Genomic DNA, 17,943 nt, shown 5'->3' on the forward strand with positions numbered 1-17,943 from the left:
TAAAATCTGCATACTGTTTAAAAAATAGGCTATGGCTGATTTCATAATAGCATACTAGCAAGTTAGTATGTGCTATTGTTTTTGTCTGAAATTACCTATATTCACAATGGAAAACTAGGATGTTAAATATTATGCAGTATACAATAAATACTACATACTATTTTTTTTAAATAGGCAATGGCTTAATTCACAATTTTTGTTTTTTATTTTCTATTTTCAGAATGGAAGACTGTATTGCACACTATGCAGTATACACTAAATACTGCATACTATTTATATATATGTATATATATTATAATGCATATATATATCAATGCAATGATAATCATTTTGAATAGTAGTATGCTACATTGTTTTCACATGACCTCATTACATATATCATTAATAATTAATTATTGAGCAGCAAATCATCATATTAGAATGATTTCTGAAGGATCATGTGACACTGAAGACTGGAGTAATGATGCTGAAAATTTGCTTTGATCACAGGAATAAATTACATTTTAAAATATATTCAAATATAAAAAAGTTATTTTTAATTGTAATAATATTTCACAATATTTGGTTCTATGTTTTTGATCAAATAAATGCATCCTCAGTGAGCATAAGAGACTTAGAATCTGATAGTATAAGTAATACGCTATTATGCTACTATTCCAAACATCTGCCAATCTCTCTCTCTGTCTTTAACAGTGAGTTCTGAGGTGGGCCGTGCCGTATGGTTGCGTTTCTCTCCGCCGCTCCCCTCTTCCGGTCCGCAACCCAGCTTCATGGCTCATCTGTCGGGCGCAGTGGTGGGCATCAGCATGGGGCTGCTGATCTTGCGGAGCTATGAGGAATCTCTGCATAAACAGTGCTCCTGGTGGGTGCTCATCTTCTCCTTCATCACCTTCCTCCTCTTCGCCATCTTCTGGAACATTTTCGCTTACGAGCTGCTCGGGGTTCAGATCCCGCCCCCTCCCTGATGACACGCCCCCTCCCTGATGACACACCCCCTGGTGGGTGCAGAAAGCCACGCCCCCTGTCTGATACAGGTCCGACCTCAATCTACTCCACTCGACCAGCAGCGGAGAACAGGATGTGAAAACATGGAAGGTGTGAAATGAAAAACGCAAACTCACATTCCATACTGAAGTAGCAAACATAAACAGCGTGGTATTTTAATGAACACTCCAAGGCAGCTCAATGATCCAGTGAGCTTATTTGAACACAAACACACACACACACACACACACATACACACATATACACACGTACATCAGATTTGTTTTGCTCTCTGAGTTCGAGTTTCAGCCCGAGGCGCGTTCATGAAGCCTTTCTGTAATGTTTTGATTTGACAGCCTCATCTAAGCCTGTTATGCATTAAAGATAACATTCGTAGTAGATGAAACTGGAATCTCGCTGACTAAAAACAAAGCCTTGCGCTTGAAGACCCGGTAAAGTCCTCACTGAGGTAGGGGGGGTTGATGTTGATGTTTGTTGGTGGATAATTACGGATAGTATTCTTTTTCAACAAGGTAAAACTTGTTTGAAAGGGTAAAAAGTGATGTTTTTGAAGATGTTTCTTGCTTTACTTTGTTCCTCAGTTGCACACACACTTGTAGACGCTACAAGAGGACATAAACATTATCTCTGTTCCAAATCATAGTGGGTTGTCGATGTAGGCAGCATGTCATATGTGCACATTATGTTGCCTTCTAAGATAACTTCTTTTTGCCAAATGTGAACGTAGCATTCTATGTCAGAGAAAGCAATCCCAGAATTTATTGCAATAAGCTCCAAAATGTGTGTGTATAATATACATATATATATATATACACACTACCGTAATATTTTCTGCTCTTCTGTCTCTTCAGCTCACCAGTGCTGTATTTATTTGATCAAAAACACAGTAAAAACAGTGAAATAACATTACAATTTAAAAGACATATTTTCTATGTGAATATATTGTAAAATGTAATTTATTCCTGTGATCAAAGCTGAATTTTCAGCATCATTACTCCCGTCTTCGGAGTCATAAATCATTCTTATATGCTGATTTGCTGCTCAAGAAACATTTCTGAGTGTTGAATACAGTTGTGCTGCTATAAATTTTGGTAGGAGCCATGATTCAGTTTTTAAAGATTGCTTGATGAATAGAAAGTTCAATAGAGCAGCATTTATTTTAAATATTATAAATGTCTTTAATGTCATTTTTGATCAATTTCATGCATCCTTGCTGAAGAAGTCTAAATTTCTTATTACTGTCCCAACACTTTTGAACTACTTAAAAATGAACTATTCTGCTTAATAATATTTGTATTTTTATGCTTATTAGAGTATTGTTTTATTAGCCTAGCAGCTGCCTATGTTGGCAGTAAACAGCAAGGGAGCTCACTAGGTTTTGGAACAGAGTACATACCTGAACTTTTATCTTGACTCTTGAAAATATTTCCAGTGATCACATGAACAAAAGCCAGTGAGTGAGCCAGAAGTTTAGAGCACAATATGTCTGTGCCACACAGTAATGAATACTTCAGTTATTGCTGTGCAGATTGCAGTTGTTATGGTAACTGCCATAACAGGATTAAAGATGCTTTCAACATAGAAACGGATGTCGCGACCACCAGTACCATATGTCTTAGGAAAATTCTGTCTGCCTACGTTTTCAGTGAAAGAATGATGCTTAAGACTGGATATTTAGTTTTAAAATGGAAAAATACAACCAGCAATCCTTGTGTTTTCATGACAAGTCTGCAAAAGATGAGAGAAGATAAACTTATGACCTTTAACTCTAAGACAAAGCAAATAACGACAAAATTCAGTAGTGCCAAGTTATCATTCGCTAAGCTGCTAAAAGATACTTAAGGGGAATTGATTAAATAGCTATAGGAGAGATTCCTGTGTTCTGAGTTATTTCTTTTCATTTTCGAAAAGCTTGACCGTGTGTCTATTTAATGTTGTGGATTTTTATGCCATAGTCCTATATTTATTCCGAGTGGCTGTCGTTGTTGGATTGTGGCGTGTGTAAAGATGGTCTTAGACTGATGATACAAACCTCTAGATGAAATGCATTTACATAGTCACCCACAGAAACAGACCGTGCTGGAAGATGCAAAGCAAAGGAAATTAACTATACAAAATGTTTAATTAATACATCCTCCCTGGCTTTGCTGTGCTCAAAGGTCACGGTTATGTAACATAATACATGAATACTTTTGAGGGAACAAGTGAGTCATTTGAATATTTGAAGTCAGTAAATATTCACATTTTCTGCCATACTGTGAGATATGTGGATAAAGAGAATACAGCAGAAAAGGATTTAATAAATTAAATTATGTCAAGTTTGGTTTCAAGTTGACTTTAAATGTTCTGATCCAGCATGCAAGAGTCGCACCGTAGTGAAATTTATAGAGTTCCTGTAATATCCACCTGGCTGGCACTTTTAGACAGGTGAAAAATGAAAAGCTGATGAATATTTATTAGACGCGCATATAAACAGTGAGAAAGAGAGAGATAAATGTAATGAAAAAGCTAAGAGCTGTATTGGGACGTGATAGAAGAAAATAAGGTGAGAAAGACAGGACAAATAGCTGATAAAATGATGGAAAATGGAGAGAAAACAGCGAATGATGGATGTATTATGTTTTTGAACACTCATCAAATGGACGCTGGAAGTGTGTGTGTGTGTGTTAAACATGCTTTAATAAGCTGTATGACCATTGTTGGTTTTCAGACTGTTACAGGCACACATACTGTAGTCTGTGTGTGTCTTTTGTGAGTGTGGGAAACACTGATCGTGGTCTAAAACAGTTGGGTTGAGTTCGGAGTGGAATACTAGCATACTGAATGCATACTTTGCAGTTTATACAGTATCCTGCTTACTAATTTTAAAGAATATTGTGTGAAACTATGCATTTTGCACTTTTTCGTTTCATACAGGGCCTAAAATGTACACGCCAAGTGCAAGTAAAAATTGGCGTTGGCCGGTAGCATTTTTATGAATTCTAACAATGCAATATTGTGAGAACATGAACGTGAACAACGCTCGGGACAGCACTGCATCGTCACGGAAGTTTAAGCCTTGCCAATTTAAATATTCAAGCGCAAGAAGTCTCTCAATTCATTACTCAGAAAGCCTTGAATACTGAATAGAGCTCTCTTAAACCTCTTCTTGTGCTTGAACGGACAAATTCACACAAATTATGTCAAAATGCCCGGCAAGTATCCTTGTATACATAGTCGGTTATGTCTTAAGTGAACGTAAACAGCTGAGAAAGTAAACGCATGTGTATCAGTATATTGGATCCGTGCATCCGCTCTTAAAGTGACAGCAGTCTAATATTCCTGCTGCTGTCTGTGGTTTTAATGTTAATCAAACAACACAAGACAAAGAACAATCACTCAATGCTCTAGACTAAATAACTTTTGTAACTTTAATAAGAAATAATGGCTGGTAAAACTTATTTATGGCAAGTACACACCATTGGCAGGTGCGGCTAAGGTTAGTTTTAGTCCCTGGTTTCATACATACCATAAAAAATTATTTATTTAATTCTATAAAAGGAAAAATTATATTTCAAGGTTTTTGCATTCTCTCACATACCATTTGAGTTTTTGCGAGCAAACACAGTTACTCGGGAGAATGCAAAACTTTTAATTTCAGCTTTATTCATTCCAAAAAATGTTTTAAAAGCTTTAGTTAATACTGTTTCAGAATGTAAAGTCGAGCACATTGCATCATGGGATAGTTTTACTTTTATACAGTTTTGGCAAATGTTACAGATAAGTCGTCCAAATATGCCATTCACACTGAGGATTTGCATCCTGCAAATAGTATGGGTAGTATAGTAGTATGCCACTCCGAACATACTCTCAGTGAAGAAGTGTACTCAATCAATCCTCTTGAAACTGGGAACAAACCTATTTACCAAGGGCCTCCCCTTATTCCCGCCCACATTACTTACCAGCCAATAGCTGCTCTCGCAGATCTGAGTTTATTTTCTCTATGATGTTGTAGGTGTAGTTTTGCTTTAAGATCATCGCTGCGTCTGTGTTGCTGCCACAACTGTAGTCCTACTGAGAATCGTAGTCCATGTACAGACTTCAAAATGGTGCCAAAATACGAGAGATGACGACTCTTGCAGTAAAATATTCTGTTTACATAAAAAGAGGTTAAAACTAAAAATATAATATAAGGCTAATAGTTTTCTCTGGATCAGATGAAGATAAAAAAAACATGTAAATACTGATAGTTTCTATTAAATTCTTTATCATTTCATGATGTATTGTACTTCTGAAATATTGGGATCTGAGGCAATTAGTTTTTGTAGTTTTATTTTGTATGTTTTTGTGTTTGCTTTCATTTCTCAGCTGTATGAAATAAAGAACATACTGTGAGAGAAGTCTGCGTGTGTTTGTGTGCCCACAGTAACACACTTTCCACCGATGAGGTATAAATTACTTGAATCTCCTCGTGAACTTAACTTTTTTCAGCAAAATGTCAGTGCAAGGATGCGTTTAAGGATGCTATTTAATGCGTTTTCTGTTTGTTTTATGTGGTTTGCAATTTTTGAAAGCCTGTTGTTTCTCATAAATTAAAGAAAATATGCATTTTAATTTTTAATATATATATATATATATATATATATAAAAACCCATTAGTTTATCATAAATTCAATAAAATATAATGTTTAAATGAATTTTTTATATATATTTAATAAAAATATAACCATGTTATTATTAGTTTCTCATAAATTAAAGAAAATATTATTTATAATATTGCTTTATTAAAACATCTTTACATAAACAATTACAAATTCAGAAGAGCAATTGAGAAATGTTGCATTTCATGATCTTGAAGTAGTGCCTCAAAAACACAGAGATACTTTTGCAAAGAAATATATTGACAACACCCTCTACATAATAATATTGCATGTACTATATACTAGAGAACGCAGAGAAGTGCACAATTCTGACTTTAAGTTCGCGTAGTCTTCTGTCTCTTCGATGGCTTTTCATCAGCAGTCTTCCTCTTCTCTGGCTTCTGATTGGTCACTGTGTGTGCTGCATCCATCAGATTGAACTCCTGTATTAATGAGGGCTGAATCTGATTGGCCACCGCCCATGCCCATAAACACTGCTCCACCCGGTGAGGAGTCCAGTCCTGCTGGCCGTCCACTGAGACCGGAAATAAAGACTATAGTAAGATCCTAATAAAGAAATATTTAAGCTTAATGTGTGCATCTTACCTCTATTAAGCTGGGATGATTTATGCAGCATTTTCTGGAGGAAAAGTGCATAATGTTTGGCCGTGTACTCGACCGGTCTGAGCTCTGCGATGCTCTCCACAGCTTCATCAGCCATGAAGGCCACTTCCCCTGGAGCGCCGGCCGCCAACACGGCTGATGGAGACAGTTTGCTGCGGTTTAAATGTATTTTATTTCAGTTATTGCATGCATGCATGACTGGATAGGTGTGTGTACCTGAGGCCGTTGCTGGCCCGACACCTTTGAGTTTGCACAGCTCTGTAATTGCCCCTTGGACATCGGGCAACAAACCGAATGCTTTGCTGGTCGAGCTTTGAACCGCCTCCTCGCTGTTCGAGCCAATGAGCTGCTGCAAACGTGGCCTGAACTTCCCTTTCTGAAAGGGAGCAGCCATCATCATCATCAAAGAGAGCAATGCATTTGTGCATAATAGTCATATAAGAGTGATCGTCACTGTGTGCAACCAATGAGCCACTAGCCTATTTCTGTGTTTCTTTCTAATTACGCAGGGCATGAATCTATTTCTATTGTGCTTACGGTAAGTTTCCACTCCATGATCTTGACGAGCTCAGCATGTGTGAGGGAATGCTGGGATCGAGCTGAGATCGCTGCGGGAAGCTCCTCCTGAAACCTGGGAAAAAGATTTCCTGCAATTGTATTTTATTATGATGCAAAAATAACAAAAATAGATAAAAAATACATTGTAGGTGTGTATTTCCAAGAACTCAAGTCTATTTTTTTGTGGTGGTTTTTTGAGTGAAGCTAAATTTAAGGTGTCAAATTTCATGTAAATTGTGATTATGATGAGTAGGCAAACATTATGAAATAAAATTGATACAAATATTTTAAAATGTATATAATTTAACCATATTTGAATTACTATAATTTATCGTTCATTTTACATGTATATATTTTGATAAATGTATATGATTATTAATATAGAAATTAATATTCAATTCTATTCTGATGCATAAAAAGACATTTTAGGAACTCATAAAACATTTTTTTTTAGTTGTTCATGTGAACATTTAAACGTTTTCCTTATCAAATAGAGGTCATGCTAGTTGTCAAATTACATATAATTAGCTAATTATGATGAGTAGGCACAAATTATGATTTAAAATAATAGTACAATATTTTTAAAAAATCTATAGAATTTAGAATTAACATTTTATTTGATATAATTTGTTTTTATTTTAAATGTATATATTTTAGTCATTTATTTTCGTAATTGATTTGATTATTAATATATAAATAAATATTCAATTCCATTCAATAATGAACATAAAAAGACGTTTTAGGTCTGTGTTTGTAAGAACTCAAACCATTTGTCCAGTTGCAGGAGTTTTCCAGAAGCCTTGCCCTTTCCAGCTGATTTAGCTTGTATCACAGTCCAGTATTTTCCATAAATCCCTCTCCATACAGCTGGATCTTCACAGGTAAACAGTCTCCCATCCACAGGCATGACTGAGTGAGAATAGAGACGATGAGTGCAGACAGTTTATAACATTTACTGACCTCAAATTCCAGTCCTCCTGCAGTGTGACAAACTAGAGCGGCGTGACTGAAGCAGCGCGCGCCTTGAGAGGGGAGGTGACGTCAGCGGCAAACGTAAACAATAATTCTACATCCGCTTCTCATGAACGGACACACTTGTTTTTAAAAGGGTAAGTTCTGCGCGGTTATTCCAGCAATATCCAAACTCATATTACAGTTGAACATTCATGTTCGGAAACATGATAAGCTGAATTATGGTGTCGAGTGGCAGGAGTTATCACTGCTGTAAATTACTGAGGTGTTTTTGTAGCAGTATGACACTTTTCTTGACTGCCACGAGCTCTAAAAGACAGACTTACTCATATATGGTACATTATTCCATTCATAAAAAGTACAGCTGTAATGTCATAGTATCGCAAGAAGAATTTAATTTGTATAACTCGAAGCACCAATAGGCCAGTAGGCTATAAATGGTGAATATGAATAGTTCAAATCCTTATATAAAATCGCATTTAATTGACCTTTCTGTGCATTACAATAACAGACAAAACAATGCATTAGTGTGCTTACTGATAATACAAATAACCATCGTAAAACCTACATTGCAGTATCCTTTATTGCAGTGCAGTAAAATGAATATGAATAACAGTAATAATATATTATTGCAGTGCAGTAAAATGGATACGAATAACAGTAATAATATATAAAACTATATTGCAGTGCAGTAAAATTGCATGGTCATTTTATAACCATAATATAATATGAACAAGATATTTATTATTATTATTATTAAAAATAAATGGCATGGTTCAGATTATATAAATTACATAAAATATAAAAAAAGGTTTTATAAAATCTTTGCAGTCAGTCTAAAATCACTAACATCTCACTTAAATGTTACTGCTAATATGATTTCTAAAATTGCATTGTTTTATTAATATTGCTTCTCTGCTAGTGATATTGCTGCCTTGTTTCTGTTCTGCAGGTTGGTGTGTAATTCCATTATGAAGATGTTAAACTCGTTCGCGTGGATGTGTGCGTGACGTCACGCACTGACTGTCACGTGAAGTGGATTTGTTTTTCGTCTTGAGCTGTGCGTGACGAACACAGATGGTGGGATAAAATACCTGTATATGAAGTCATGTTGCATTAACATTAATCCCTTAGATGTTTGTCATTTTACCACCACTAATCATGTCTATATAATATATATATAACCCATCTAATGATCTACTTATTCAGATATAATCTATAAAGAATAGTTTAATCATTCATGTATATTTGTTTTGGAATAATACATACATTTATGGAATGTGTTTGTTGTTTCAGGCCACATTTTCCCAAAGGTCTTAGTGTGGAGTGAATGAGAAAGTTGGAGGTCATTTGAAGGGGTTTTCTCAACACACAAAGCGTATGTGTGAACCGCTTACCTTATTCATGTATGTTTTGCTAAATGAATAAGATCCATGTGCATGTTGGAGTTGAAAGTGATGTTGGAGTTGATGAATCTGCTGTCCACCTGCTGGCCAGAGCAGGAACTGCATCAGCTTCATCTCTCCTCTCTCGTTTCTCTGTATTTTTCAGCTTGAGATGGAGAAGATGAACAGGGTCAACACCATCAGTGGCCGTACCATGTTTTGTCACCTGGATGCTCCTGCCAACGCCATCAGTGTGTGTCGGGATGCTACGCAGGTCAAAATCACACTATGTTCTCACCACAAGCTCAAATACATATTTTTTTGTGGTTGTTTACATGACTTTTTAAATGTAGCTCATTTCAAATAGAAGCAATGGTACACCGAGAAAAAAAGAATTATTGTAGGATTTACTATTTGCAATTTTCACTCAGATATTGCTAGTAAGTTTCACAAACAATTACAAAGAAACAGCAAGTAACGCATTGAATTAAATGTGAAATTTTGAAGTAGAAAGACTAAAATGGTATTTTCTTGTAAAACTTACTCAAGGCAGTTAACTTTTTATGAACTAATTATGAGTAAGGGAATTGAAGGGACCAAGATGAAATTATTATAAAAAAATTTAACAATATTTTAATTGATTTAACTTATTTTAGTGCTGTCAATCGATTAAAAAAATATTAATTAATCGCACATATTTCGGTAATTAATCGTGATTGATCACACCTAAGATGAAAGTTTTTAATATATTTTTATATTGTAATAATTTAACATTTAATCTCCAAATTAATGTGGAAGCAACATAAGGACAGTATGTTTTAAATATTTGATCTAATAGGTAGAAAATTTACAGAAAATGAATAAATTTATCAAACCCTGAACAGTCTTCACTACATAAATTATAAATTAAATTTAGATTAATTTGATTAAAGCTACAAAACCTATTCAGTGAATGATTTTCTCTTTTCCTTTTGTTATTTGAACTAACAATGAACCACACTTCTATAGCATTTATTATTCTTAGTTAATGTTCATTTCAACATTTACTAATACATTATTCAAATCAAAAGTTGTATCTGTAAATGTTATTTAATGGACTTGATTATTGTATTGCTTATTGTTAGTTAATGCATTAATTAATGTTAAGTAATTAGATTTGTATTTATAATTTATATTGTTATTAATGTGTAAATTAATATTCAATCTGTCAATCAATAATAAATTGTCAGTAATAAAAATTCATATTCAAAATTCTATTTTGGGTAATGTCATTAGATACAGTGACCTTGTGATTCATCACGTTTCAGGTGGTGGTTGCAGGGCGAAATATTTTCAAGATATATGGTCTGGAGGAAGATGGTTTCGTGGAGCGTCTGAACCTGCGCGTGGGGCGCAAACCCTCGCTGAACTTCAGCTGCGCGGACGTCATGTGGCATCAGATGGAGGAGAACCTGCTGGCCACCGCCGCCACTAACGGAGCCGTGGTGACGTGGAACCTGGCGCGCCCGTGCCGTAACAAACAGGAGCAGCTGTTCACAGAACACAAGCGCACAGTCAACAAGGTCTGCTTTCACCCTACTGAGGTCAACATGCTGCTGTCCGGCTCTCAGGACGGGTTCATGAAGTGTTTCGACCTGCGAAAGAAGGAGAGCGTCAGCACGTTTTCGGGTACGTACAAACTTGTGCAGGTGAGCATCTCTGACTTATCTACAACATCTGCACAAGGCAAAGCATTTACTGCTTAGGCAATGCTAAAATGTATGTACATTTAAAAGTAATAATTCACCCAGAAAATGACACTACGAAGCAATCCGTGCAACTATTGTCCATGCATTTTAATTTGAGAAGCAAATCTGCAGCTTCTTAGATTTTTATTGGATGCTACAGAGATATGGAAGCTGTACGAAATGTGAACATCATTTTGTGTTTTTGCAGGTCAGTCTGAGAGTGTAAGAGATGTGCAGTTCAGTATGAAGGATTATTTCACGTTTGCGGCCTCGTTCGAGAATGGAAACGTGCAGCTATGGGACATCCGCAGACCCGACCGCTACGAGAGGATGTTCACCGCTCACACCGGCCCCGTCTTCTGCTGTGACTGGCACCCTGAGGACAGGTGTGTGTGCTTGACTTAAAGTCCCCCTGGCCTGTAGTCAACAATTCTATCCCTTAAAACTCATCTTTGATCACCAAAATGACATATTTAAACGTTTTTTCCTTGAAATAAAAAATTTCTTCATGCCTTAAAATAGCTTGAATGTAACTACACCCTTGCCTCATTTAGTATACGCGGTACTATGAATATGCAAATGAGCCCCACCTCATCTCACTCACAACAGCTCAGAGATCCACTCGTTGACGATCACACGTTGACCTGATTGGTTACAAGGTAGTTTGTGAGGTCAGAAACACCAGCGATTTCAAACCGCGTTTTTGAGACTGTCTTTGGTTCACTGCAGTTACAGGTAAAAATAAATAAATTTAAAGAAAAAACACGTAAAAAGATTTTTTTTGTCTAATTTCAATTGGTAAAAGGTTACACATTAACTTTCTCGCTCTTTTTGGATCTATTGTGTGTATATATATATAAGTCCCGTCTGTCTCTTGTAGGGGTTGGCTCGCAACAGGCGGACGTGACAAGATGGTGAAAGTCTGGGACATGTCGACCAATCGCGTGAAGGAGATCTACTGCGTTCAGACCATTGCGTCGGTGGCCAGGGTGAAGTGGCGTCCGGAGCGGCGCTTTCACTTAGCCACCTGCTCCATGATGGTGGACCACAACATCTACGTGTGGGACGTCCGTCGGCCATTCATCCCCTTCGCCACGTTCGAGGAGCACAAAGACGTGACTACAGGAATCGTGTGGCGGCACCAGCATGACCCCTACTTTCTTCTGTCGGGGTCCAAGGATAGCACGCTTTACCAGCACATGTTTAAAGACGCCAGCAGGCCCGTCGACCGCGCCAACCCTGAAGGACTCTGTTTCGGGTTGTTCGGCGACCTGGCATTTGCTGCTAAAGAGAGTCTGATGACCGGTGAGTGACCCGTGTGTGTCAGTTAAAGGTGCTGTATGTAACTTTTTCACTCTACTAAAACATAAAAATACCGTAATATGTTTGCATATATATCTCTGAAAAACACTTCTAGAGCCAGCTATTTTACTTTGAAATGTGCGTTTCAAGGCAGGAGTGTTTGTTTTTGTTTTGGTCTGCGTGATACTGCACGTTGCAAATTTGCCAATTTTCATTGTCCATTGCGCTCGTTCCTGTTGCGTGTGCTCAAACTGGCAACCTGTGTGAGCGCTGTCCAATCGACAATCTCCGATGATATTTTGAATTGGACTGCAGTACCTATTTCGACCACTAGTTGTCATTCTTACAGACTGCACCTTTAAATTGTTTTTTATTTATCGACATTGATTTCTTATTACAATATTGTCTTTCTTCACAGCTCCCCCTTCTGTAGGGGATGTGGGGCGTAAAACCTACCCAGGAGGCGATCGGCGGTACCCCATCTTCTTCTTCAAGAAGCCCGATGTGACGGAGCAGTTTGCGCAGGTTTCCAGCGCGCTCAGTGTGTTTGAGATTGAAGCGGGCAGCAGCGTGGGCATGGACTGGTTCATTAACACTGCACAGAGTTACCTTCTTAGTGGAAAACCCTTCCCCGAACTCTGTGAGCACAACGCTCAAGTCGCCAAGAGACTCAACAGACTGCAGGTACACACAGATTTTTTTGTTGTTGTATTGTTTTGTCCACTGAAGCCCTTAATATCAACTATTTACATTGATATTGTAATAATTTAACAACACGTTCACATGTTCAAGGTTCTCTAGTGTTGGTTTTCTTTTCTTTATTTACAAACTTTATTTAGTTTTCTAATAAGGCATACACTTAAACAAACAGGAGGTCCAAAAAGGGAAACAACAGTATGGTACATTCTAACATATCAAATGTGGCAATAAAATAATGTAAAAATTGTCAAAGAAAAATATCCCTGATATATAAAATACTAAAAGGTCTCAAAAGATCTCAGATTTTTTACATCTAGAAGACATAAACAAAAAACAGATGAACTAAATAAAAAATAAATGAATAGAAATTTTAAAAGTTACAAAATCTTATACAGTGCATAAGAGTATATTCTCTAGTGGTTTAATACAGGCTTCCATATTTTCCTAAATAAATCAAACTTGTCATTGCTGATAAATCGTATTATGTATAATGTTCACCAGCTTTGATGTTTCTGATGTCACATGACATGCAGATAGACAAATAAAACATTTCATATCAGTGTATCATTTTGATTTAAAGTTTTGTTATTTTAGTGATCATTTTTTATTTTAAAAGTAAAATTAAGCAAATATTTACAATATATTTTATATACATAATATTTTAATAAAATGTATTTTTAGTTATTTTTAATTATTAGCTTTTCATCAATTCACGAACCGCCTGCAGTTTCCTAATAAACCATTTTAGAGGACTTTTAATGAGTTTTGATTTGTGTTTGTGTGCTATACAGGAATCAACCACATGGACGATGCTGCGAATTATGTTTTCCGAGCCGGCAAATCCGTCCTTGTCAACCAATCACAATCTGAATAAGTCAGGAAACCTTCCTCTCGTCAACAGGTACTGGTAATACCCTGTGGTTTTGGATTTCTGAATCCCAACCTCTTATATTGTTCATGGTTGCTCAGTTGTGTCTTTTCCCTGCATCCTGCACTGTAGCTTCAGTATGAAGGAGATGAGCGCTGCTCTCAATGAGAGAAACAAAGAAAACAGACAAGACAACATACACAGCCTGGAGACCAACCTCAACAATAATGACGGTGAGACAGACATATAACATGCAGAGAAGCATCTGCATCCGGATGAGAAACCAATAAAAGAGAAATGCCACATGTTTGTTGTTATAATCAGTTAGATTGTTTACAGTGCAAACCTCGTGCTTGCTCTCAAAACTTTTGTGTTTCCCCAAGTAACTTTGCTTTTGTTTACAAAATGTTGTGATTCCCAGAGAAACTTTGCTTTGGCTTGCAAAACCTATGCCTTTCCTCAGAAACAGCGTTTGTTTGCACAACCCTTGCGTTTCCCTGAGAAACCTTGTTCTTTCTCGTAAAACCTTTGCCTTTTACCAATGTACTTTGTGTTCACTTGCACTAAAATAAACTTTGCACTTACTCGCAATGACTTTAATTAAATGTTTTGTGAGCATGTGCAAAGTTTTGAGTGAATGCGAAAGAGAACGCAAAAGCATTGAAATATATTTTTCCTATAAATTTCTTCTATTTCTGAAATTCATTTTTCCATCACCATATCCTTTTAGAAAAAAGAAAAGTCATAAAATCTTAAAACTCCATGAGCATTTTTATGATGAATATACTCATGTTGTTCAAAACCTATATCATGACTGTCATTGAGAATATTTTTAAATTTCAGTCTGTTCTTCTAGAAAAGCAATCACTATATGCTTTTATTGTATTGAAAATAACAACTTGGACATTCTTCTAAACCTGTTCCACAGAAGACAAAAAGTCATACAGGTTGGGAACAACCTGTATATGATGACGGAATTGTCTTTTTTGGTGAACTAACCCTTTAAACTCCCCAGGGATAATGGTTTGGCTCAGGGGCTCAGATTTTGATTCTTGTAATTATGCTTCACGGTCTCTTGTAAGAAAAACCGTTCAAACACTAAAGCAGTAGATACAGATGTGTGTTTCTGTGTGCAGAGAACGAGGAGACGGAGGGCAGCGAGGGTCAGGCGGAGTATCTGTTTGGAGATGCCGAGCTTGATGATGATGATCTCTACAGCATGGAGCACGATAACCAGGCAGGTCAGTCAACACCTCAACACATCTCACAGCTCTGTGATACATAAAGAGAAAAAACAAGATTTGGGTCTCTCCAGCCGAGGAGCCGGAGTACCTGCTCCCTCAGGAGGCGTTCCCGTTACGCCACGAGATCATGGACCATCCCTCGGCCCCAGAGCCGGTGCAGGAGAAGCCCGAGTCGCCCCACGTGAGCGGCAGCGAGGCCGAGAGCATGTGCCTGACTCCCATGGAGTCCATCAGTCTCATTTCTGTCTCACAGCTGCTTTTCTCGCCCCACCTGCCGCCCAAGTTCTTCTGCTCCATTGTGAAGGAGATGCTGTGTTACTACGCCGAGCAGGGCGACGTGCAGATGGCCGTGTCTGTGCTGATCGTGCTGGGAGATCGCATCCGTAAGGAGATCGACGAGCTCACGCAGGTGAGGCAGAGCGTGTTTAAGAACTGACAGTCAAGTCAAAATGTATTTCTATAGCACATTTAAAAGCACTTTGTTGCACCAAACAGAGTTGCACCAAAGTGCTGTACAATAAAACATTGAGCATAAAAAAAGAAAGCATGAAAAGAAGCCATACAAAATATAAGCATTTTTTTTTTAACTTGAAGACACAGTGTAGCTTTCTTCATTGCATAGCTCTCTGAAATGCTTAATTCTGATTGGTCAGCCGCGACATTCCGAGATCAATTATTCCCTAAAAATGATCCTCGTCAATATCTGTATAATCGCTGCTCATCCGGGTATTTGAGGTCGCCGCTTCTTCCATGTCTTTCGTATCATAACGTATGCGTTTTTCCATTCCACTGCGCTACTTTTCCATTGTTTTACTATGCAAACATTAGATGGGCATGTTTAACCAGTGAGCACAAGTCACATGTTTTCAGTTTAACTTCCCTGCAACTTGTGCAACTGCAAAAGGGTTCAGCGGAAAAGAAATGTTGAAATACTTCAGTGGACTTACGGTAGTATTGTTGAAGTGTTTGTCCACTATTTTTGTACACTGTAATGGATTATAAGATATTAAACAGGAAATATTTTTTTCTTCTCAAACCAATATTTCATATCCCCGTCATTATTTATGTGATCGAAATCTGTGAAAGTGATACGACGACACGTTATCTCTTAAATTAAGCATAAAACGGAAGTTGCGATAGTCTTTTCTGAAACTGCTTCTCGAACAAGGAAAAAAGTAGGGCGGGACTTGATTTTGTCCATGGGGAATTGATTGGATGGTTGTGGTTTGCTATTGGTCCATCTCCTCTGAGTATCAGGTTGTCCTCGCGCCAGTAAACACGACGTCAGAGAAGAGATGTCGCTGCTATTAATCTTTGATTAACGATTACATTAATTTAAAAACAATAATGATGCACAGATAAATCATTTACAATAAATAATTCAATATTATTACCTTAATATTACCTTAAATGTCCGTCTTGATTGAAGCTGCTTGCGATAACAACAGCTGGATGTACAGGATCCCTTACCGCTCTGGTGGTTTACTCGGTGTGTTTGTGTTTCAGGAACACTGGTACATGTCCTACATCGATCTGCTGCAGCGGTTCGAGCTGTGGAACGTCAGCAACGAGGTGATCAAACTGAGCACGTGCGGCGCCATCATGTGTCTAAATCAAACGTCCACCACTTTACACATCAACTGCAGCAACTGCAAGCGACCGATGAGCAACAAGGGCTGGATTTGTGACAGGTACGATCTCCAAGCTCTGACTTTTCTCCTTGTCAAATTCAAAATCATTTAGTTCAAGTTCATTCGTTTATCTAATGTACCGTTTAACATCAGAGCTCATACGTTTATTAGTGTTTAAAGATGCCTTTCTTTTCTCTTTGTTTTGTACAAAATTGTTTTTTGTACAGTTGTACAGTAAAAAAAAAAGTGGTATTGTTAACTAAAACTTAAACCATAAAATATTCTTTACTTAAAAAGAAGTGGTTTTTTGGTGTGGTTTAAAAGTGCTTTATAAATAAATAAAATGAATATTTCAAATTGTAATTATACATTTAATTTATAAATATACATTATTACAAATATATTTATTTTTATTTATTTATGATTATATCATTTACTACATTATATTTACTTTATTTAAAAAAAACTTGAAAATCATTTGCATATATAGGCTATATATAATTTTAGCAAATTTCCCATTTTAAAAAATGGATTAAAATTAAATAATAAATGATATAATAGTAAATAAGTTATAATAAATACATTTATAAAAATGTATAATTATAATGTAAATGTATTTATTTATACTTTTAATTTGAAATTAAATATATTTATTTTATTTATTTACATAGTGGACCCAAAAGGTGTGTATATGTATGTGTGTGTATATATATATATATATAATATTATGTTGTGTATTGTAACTCTCCATAGGTGCCACCAGTGTGCGAGTGTGTGTGCGGTTTGCCATCACGTGGTCAAAGGTTTGTTTGTGTGGTGTCAAGGCTGCAGTCACGGAGGACACCTGGAACATGTGATGGAGTGGCTGAAACAGTCGAAACACTGTCCGGCCGGCTGTGGACACCTGTGTGAATACACCTGACACCACACACACCTGACGTCACACACTGGACACTCTAAACACAGGACCAATCAGGCTGCTACTTACAGGGGAAATACGTATAACTAATGATCTGATGATAATCAAACACATATAAGGGAATCTGTTCACTCGAATGTGTGCTATAACAATCAGAAAGCTTTTTTAGTTTTTGGCAATTTTGTTTTAAAAACACAATCTAATGTATGTAATTGAATTACACTCAAGATGCACTTGGCTTTGGGAATATGATTCATTCACATTGAAAATTGTGTAAATGAACAACACATGAAAGAAACAATAAAGCCAGTCTTTGCTTGTCATCTGTGCGATTCTGTGAACATGAAGACTTTAAAAGTGACTTTCTTTGGCAGAATTTAATCTGAATGT

General features: G+C 36.8%; 3 protein-coding genes across 9 annotated transcripts in view; 2 read left to right on the forward strand and 1 right to left on the reverse strand.

The window, feature by feature from the left end:
• The window catches only part of rhbdl1 (rhomboid, veinlet-like 1 (Drosophila)), a 26,218-nt gene extending 20,834 nt beyond the window's left edge, over positions 1 to 5,384 (forward strand). For 5 of the 6 annotated variants that reach the window (XM_077245389.1, XM_077245387.1, XM_077245390.1 and 2 more), the window contains one exon: positions 694 to 5,384. In XM_077245389.1, coding sequence (XP_077101504.1) covers positions 694 to 965 — 272 coding nt within the window. In that variant the 3' untranslated portion in view covers positions 966 to 5,384. The remainder of the gene's footprint in view (positions 1 to 693) is intronic. The other variant, XM_077245391.1, reaches the window with a different exon arrangement.
• Positions 5,385 to 5,748: 364 nt separating this feature from the next.
• Positions 5,749 to 7,835, reverse strand: LOC143752232 (uncharacterized). Its single transcript, XM_077245363.1, has 5 exons — positions 7,574 to 7,835; positions 6,786 to 6,879; positions 6,465 to 6,624; positions 6,231 to 6,383; positions 5,749 to 6,159 (listed from the first exon to the last, which is right to left on the reverse strand). Exons 1-5 carry the CDS (start codon positions 7,711 to 7,713, stop codon positions 5,960 to 5,962), a joined length of 747 nt encoding a protein of 248 aa, XP_077101478.1. The 5' UTR covers positions 7,714 to 7,835; the 3' UTR covers positions 5,749 to 5,959.
• wdr24 (WD repeat domain 24) lies at positions 7,836 to 17,876 on the forward strand. 2 transcript variants are annotated; one of them, XM_077245362.1, is made up of 14 exons: positions 7,836 to 7,915; positions 8,731 to 8,838; positions 9,075 to 9,156; positions 9,330 to 9,437; positions 10,471 to 10,831; positions 11,099 to 11,276; positions 11,771 to 12,195; positions 12,611 to 12,876; positions 13,683 to 13,792; positions 13,892 to 13,992; positions 14,896 to 15,000; positions 15,075 to 15,412; positions 16,510 to 16,694; positions 17,388 to 17,876. In XM_077245362.1, exons 4-14 carry the CDS (start codon positions 9,336 to 9,338, stop codon positions 17,554 to 17,556), a joined length of 2,340 nt encoding a protein of 779 aa, XP_077101477.1. In that variant the 5' UTR covers positions 7,836 to 7,915; positions 8,731 to 8,838; positions 9,075 to 9,156; positions 9,330 to 9,335; the 3' UTR covers positions 17,557 to 17,876. The 2 variants fall into 2 exon arrangements, with proteins under 2 accessions (XP_077101477.1, XP_077101476.1); XM_077245361.1 differs by having other exon boundaries at positions 7,839 to 7,915; positions 8,731 to 8,858.
• Positions 17,877 to 17,943: the final 67 nt, after the last annotated feature.

The sequence above is a fragment of the Siphateles boraxobius genome, unplaced genomic scaffold, assembly GCF_051911475.1.
Source record: "Siphateles boraxobius isolate OS27281-9 unplaced genomic scaffold, OSU_SipBor_1 26, whole genome shotgun sequence".
In the NCBI taxonomy this organism is placed as follows: domain Eukaryota; kingdom Metazoa; phylum Chordata; class Actinopteri; order Cypriniformes; family Leuciscidae; genus Siphateles; species Siphateles boraxobius.

Coding starts and splice junctions, on each gene's coding strand:
- LOC143752232 (XM_077245363.1), bottom strand. CDS start 7,713: ATGCCTGTGGATGGGAGACTGTTTACCTGTGAAGATCCAGCTGTATGG. Junction 6,880..7,573: donor CTCCTGCAACTGGACAAATG/GTTTGAGTTCTT, acceptor TCTTTTTCCCAG/GTTTCAGGAGGAGCTTCCCG. Junction 6,160..6,230: donor ATCATCCCAGCTTAATAGAG/GTAAGATGCACA, acceptor TTCCGGTCTCAG/TGGACGGCCAGCAGGACTGG.
- wdr24 (XM_077245362.1), top strand. CDS start 9,336: ATGGAGAAGATGAACAGGGTCAACACCATCAGTGGCCGTACCATGTTT. Junction 13,993..14,895: donor CAACCTCAACAATAATGACG/GTGAGACAGACA, acceptor TTCTGTGTGCAG/AGAACGAGGAGACGGAGGGC. Junction 15,001..15,074: donor GGAGCACGATAACCAGGCAG/GTCAGTCAACAC, acceptor GGGTCTCTCCAG/CCGAGGAGCCGGAGTACCTG.